Here is a 5,572-nt window from a genome sequence, read left to right on the forward strand (position 1 = left end):
CAGGCACTTCCCCTACTGCCATGCATGACAACCCACTTGCATTGGAAATACACAAACACAATAGGCTTTTTTACACCCTTAACTGCTAGAAACTGCTCACCACTCACCCTCTCTTTCATCTCTGCCACTCACTAGTTTCTAGATATTAATGTAAAATTGCATTAATATCTAGAAATATTCCATACGTGAGCAGGGTAGCAGAAGCTGCCTTATATCTTTATCTATACATCCATCCAACTGCTTTCAACCTGTGTCCCACCGTAATCTGTATTGTCAGACAATCTTCTGTGCGCTCTAAATGATTGGTGAAGGCACGTCTCAGGTGGTGCCTGCTCCTTGCCCCTTGGACGGTCTGCCACTAAGGTCTATTGTGGTTCATTCTTTCTCCCCAAAGGATGAGCAGTGGCGAGGAAAAGCCCGCCGAGAGCAACTCCAGCACCAGGAAGACCGGCTCAAGGTAGTGACAGTTCGTACAGTCCGCTCGGGTGAGATCACTTCCAATAGCGCCATTTATCTTCACACCTTTTTTGCTGGACTCCCAAAAGTTGGGAGCAACATACATGATAGATACATATAAACAGATGTATGACATTTGTTCCATCTTTCCTTGGACCAGTACTTTCTCGGGGGAGTGGGTATAGTTGCTCTGAATAGCATATACACCTTCGTCTATATAGCAAGAATCGCAGAGCGGTAAAGCAGCAGTTTCTGCAGCTGAAACTCTCCCCGTGGCCTGAGTTCGATCCCAGCGGAAGCTGGTTTCAGGCAGCCGGCTCGGGTCGACTCAGCCTTCCATCCTCCTGAGGTTGATAAAATGAGTACCCAGTTAGCTGAGGGAAAGGTAATAACGGCCGGGGAAGGCAACGGCAAACCACCCCGCTATAAGGCCTGCCAAGAAAACGTCAGTGAAAGCTGGCGTCCCTCCAAGAGTCAGAAATGACTCAGTGCTTGCACGAGAGGTTCCTTTCCTTTCCCATCTAATAAATTTAGAATCTGCTAACTCCGTGTGTTTATTAAGGCTCGGCTTCGGCAGTGCATGTCCAAGCAAGTGGAGGTGTTAATTAAAGGAAAGCAGCAGACGGAGGGCACCCTCCATAGCCTGAAGAGGCAAGTTGACGTGTTGGACGAACTGGTTAGCAGTACCTCTACGGACTCGCTGTTTCTGTCCTCAAACTCCTCAGGGCTAACAGCCTCTGTGCACGAAGAGTCAACCCTTGCAAAGTACAAGGTAAGTTTTCCCACTGATTTGGGCTTCTGAACTTGTGTTTTGTATAAGAACCTTTCTTTTTTTATTATTTCTTTCAAAGATTTAAACCCTGCTTTTCTGCCCTTTGATCAGATTGTCTTTGAAAGTGGCTTACAATAGGGAGGAAACTAACTCCGTTACTCTTGTTTCTATGGTTGGTGACAGAAGCCAGGGCGCCTGAACCCTCTTCTGTTGTGCTAGAGCAGCCTTCCTCAACCTGGGGCGCTCCAGATGTGTTGGACTGCATCTCCCAGAGTGCCCCAGCCAGCTGGCTGGGGCATTCTGGGAGTTGTAGTCCAACACATCTGGAGCGCCCCAGGTTGAGGAAGGCTGTGCTAGACCAACTGTTGGAGCACAGTACGTTCTCTGACCGATTGCTAGGGCCTGGTTAGTCTTCACGTTGTTGTGGTGTTCTTCCTGAGAGATGCAACAACCTAGTATCCCAAAAGAGTAAGAAGCTGCTTCTTGGCCGTGATTCTATTACAACAACTTCAAAGAATCTCCAAAAAGTGTATCTGCCAAAGAAGAGTAAAACCATGTCAATCTCAAACTTGAAGGCAGAAACCTTAGCTGGCTTGCCTAAATCTTAATGAGAACATATTCTGCTGATAGGCACATTCCAGAAATTTCGTAGAAGGAACAGTGACCCTGCCATCTCAACGGCTGGGTTTATCCAGAGCTTTAGAACCAGAATGCCAGGGACCAGGACCAGCCACCAGGGGAACCTTGAACTCCTCAAAGTCATGAGGCAATTCTTATTTATTTGGTTATTTTTTAAAAAATGCAGCCCTCTAAAGGAGTTAACAGGCTCTTCCGCAGTTCCCTTTGGGAACTTCCCCTCCGGCGAAAGGCCGGCCGGCAGCTCCCAAAACAGACCAAATGGCTCCTCCTGTCAGAGGCACTGCAGAAAAAAGGCAGGGAAGTCCTCAGCCATGAGGGAACTCCTTTCTTAGCTCTGACATCTCAAGTCTTTTCTGTTTCCGAGGGAGAGGGTGTATGAAACTGTCCATGGAGGGAAAAGGGGTTCTGGAATTCTTCCCCCCCCCCCCCCCCCGGACAGCTCACACCCTGAGGAAGTGTTTTATTAGTTTCCTCAGAAATGAGGTATTGGAGCTCCTTGGGTTCCTCAACCGAGAGTTTGCTGCCCTCTCTGAGGGGGGGAGAAGTTTGGCATAATATTTTACTGTAGTGAGGTGCTGCCCCCTCAAATTTTACTGATATGTACAACTTGGACTCACTGTCCAGTTTTGGGAGGATTTCCTGGTGACTCCCCAACTTCGTGGGAACACTGTCGTAGGAGTCTCCCCAGCTCAAGTCCTGGGAATCCCCCCAAATAAGAAAGTTATAGGGAGAGAGCCTTTCATTAAACCACCATGTTGGCAATTTGGGTTTTTTATAGAGAGCTCTGGCTATTGGGCGGTATAGAAATGTAATTAACAAATAAATAATAAATAAATAAATTATATCAAGCTTTTGGGACTTTAGCCCAAAAGTTCATCATAAAATGTTGTGACCTACTCATCTTCCGTTGAAGGAAGATTTAGAATATTACTTTTTATACTTTTTACAAAATCGCTCTTTATATTTTTACAAAATATCTCAACCTTGGAGGTATTATATGAAAATTATTTTTTCCCCTAGTTTGCCCAATCCCCTTCCAGAACAGCAGCTGCTATTTTGCCACAATCTCAAATCAACCATCAGGACAAAGCATAATCCCAGGTAAGAGGTAAGGAAGCTGCATTATGAATAATGTGTTAAACTTTGATAAACGTATTACAAAGACATAGGCTGAAATCGAAGCGTTGTCTAGGAAGTAGGCCCTGTTGAACAAAGTAGGACTTATTTCTGAGGATTCCGGTGTTCTTGAAGACCTGCCACTTACAGAGTGCAGCCCAACTCCGATGCAGCAATAGGAAGAAAAGTTGCAACTTGCACCCATGTCTTGTGTCAAACACTAAGGCCACACAAACCAACTCACGAATTTTAATGGCCAATGGGGATTGATGCAGTTCCAGTAAGTAGGTGAACCCAGAAAAAGATAGCTTGCTCTAAACCAGAGGCAGCACTTCCCTGGAACAGAATGAACTGCGACACCCTGACGAAGTAAGGGTATCAACCAGAAAATAGCTATAATCTAAATATAGGGGAGAGAACTGTACCGACTGTGTCTTAGAGGATGGAAACCTGACCGTGGAGAGAGGGCGTTCCAGTGGTACCAGGAAAGGAGACTGGAGAAGCCAGGAGAGGATTTATCCTGAGCCTTCCTTCTGAAGTGCTCTCACTAGACAGGCTACAAAGCAAACAATGGATGAAATCAGAACTGTAGTCCCTAGGACACTCACCCAGGGACCGTGGTGGCTCACTTCACCATTCATGACAAACCAAAATTTGTAAGTAAAAAGATGGGGACAATTGTCTTGATTGTAATTTGATATTACTGTGTGCAGCCAACGTAATTTGTGCCATAATAAACTCAACTTTTTTTTTTTAATTAGAGACACGGTAACATACACAACTGCATTGGTAGGGCGAATGCCCATAGCCTGAATTCAAAAGTATCTGAAGATTACTACCTCATTTGCTTACAAGTCCCTATCTACCTTCTTTGAAACAATTCAACTGATCTCAGGTTTATTCCCTACATGTATTTCACTGAATGCGCTTTTCTGTTGAGAAAGTTGGCAATACTGGAAGTTACAGCCATGTGTACTTTTGCTACAATGCAAGGATGCCTGGAATTATTTAAATAGCGATGAATGCTTAGGGGTTTTTTACATTCCTTTTTACCAATGTTTAGTGAAAATTTGTATTGGATTGGGTAAAATATTTTCTTAATAAAATTTTTAGAAAAGTTTTAAACTTTTGCTATTTACGTATTTAAAGACTACATCCTCTCAGTTTCATCTACATACATGTTTATGTAAGACATGGAAGGAATCTGAACATCAAGAGGCAGGGGAGAGTCAACTGCTCACATAGCTGTAGTCTGGTTTGTGGTCCACTTTCTGCAGGCAAAAGGCCAGTGACAACTTAATATCTATGTTTTAGACTTGCCCTTCGCTCCAGCTCCTACTTACTGGCAGCATTGGTTAATGGCTTCCCCAAACCTTGTTACAGAAACAGCAGACTTATGAACGCTCAGTATCTTCAGCGGATGGAAGGCTGGTCTCCATGGGTAATGGGGAGAGTAATGGGTTACTCTGGTGTAGCAACGTAACTGGATGGTGTTTATTGTGTGATTTTCCCCGAGACAAAAAACTGCTCGCCCTGTGTGAAGACTTGATCTTTAACTTGTCTGAGGTCTAAGCATACACATCTGAAATTGAAGCAATGCTGCGCTTTCGAAAACAAGCTTAGTGACTTTAGGGTCATTTCCAGGCATAGCTTCTAAGGCAAATTCATCCTAGCAATTCTGATACGGCTTCCACCCCAGCGAAGCAACAAAGTTCTGCGTTAACTCTAGTGAACAAGATCAAGTAAATTAGTGGTTTGGATTCCATGATCAAACGTCGTTCCAAGTCTGACTAGATAATCTGCCTACTGGAAGATTTTGAACATCGTTCCACCAAGTTAAATGTCTGAGGATTTCCCCGCCTGCTGCAACAAATGCAAGTTTATTTTTATAACCTCCTTTACAGCCAATACTGGCTCTCAAAGCAATTTTACAATCCACAAGAACTACAAATAGTGTTTGCTTTCATACTTGGCTACTTGCTCTATTATTTAAGTAATTGTAACTAGACAAGCTTTGAAACATGTGGCATTCGAGGTAAACTACTGAAGAAACACTGCTTCAAGTGACCCCCAAAATTCACGCCCCTTTTTAGTGTACATCTTCAAAGAATGACTACTGATTTATCTAGATACAGGTACTTTATTTACAAATATTTAGATAATAGCATCGTTACATTAAATGAGTACAGCAGCCCAAATAAGTCCTGTTACAGAAACAAAGACCTACCGTAACTTTAATTTGGGGGAATATAAGAAGGGGGGGGGGGGGTATTGCACCGCCAACAAGCTGCAGGAAGTGATTGCCTTTGCCCAAACGTAAATTGTGTCAACAGGTCATGGTCCCTGGGCAAACTCACCCCCACCACCCCGCCCTGCATGGTGGAATTCAAGCTGCAAATTCTGTAATACCCATCTATTTTAAGATTCATAGGTTGGAGGAGGGGGGGACCTAACTGGAGCCAAACAAAAAGGACACACACCAAGGGGACAGTGCACCAAGTTACCCAAACACTAATCATTTGCACATTCCAGTTTTGGCTTTTTATTTAACATTGACTGTACAATATGCTGGTTTATCACCCTTTGCTC

The 5,572-nt window shown here is 44.0% G+C and overlaps 1 protein-coding gene across 3 annotated transcripts in view; it reads left to right on the forward strand.

The window, feature by feature from the left end:
- The window catches only part of CNTRL (centriolin), a 60,707-nt gene extending 56,599 nt beyond the window's left edge, over nucleotides 1-4,108 (forward strand). For all 3 annotated transcript variants that reach the window (XM_063144927.1, XM_063144928.1, XM_063144929.1), the window contains 4 exons: nucleotides 395-457; nucleotides 1,019-1,228; nucleotides 2,888-2,968; nucleotides 3,745-4,108. In XM_063144927.1, coding sequence (XP_063000997.1) covers nucleotides 395-457; nucleotides 1,019-1,228; nucleotides 2,888-2,962 — 348 coding nt within the window. In that variant the 3' untranslated portion in view covers nucleotides 2,963-2,968; nucleotides 3,745-4,108. The remainder of the gene's footprint in view (nucleotides 1-394; nucleotides 458-1,018; nucleotides 1,229-2,887; nucleotides 2,969-3,744) is intronic.
- Nucleotides 4,109-5,572: the final 1,464 nt, after the last annotated feature.

Source organism: Elgaria multicarinata, chromosome 19 (genome assembly GCF_023053635.1).
Source record: "Elgaria multicarinata webbii isolate HBS135686 ecotype San Diego chromosome 19, rElgMul1.1.pri, whole genome shotgun sequence".
NCBI classification, from domain to species: Eukaryota; Metazoa; Chordata; class Lepidosauria; order Squamata; family Anguidae; genus Elgaria; species Elgaria multicarinata.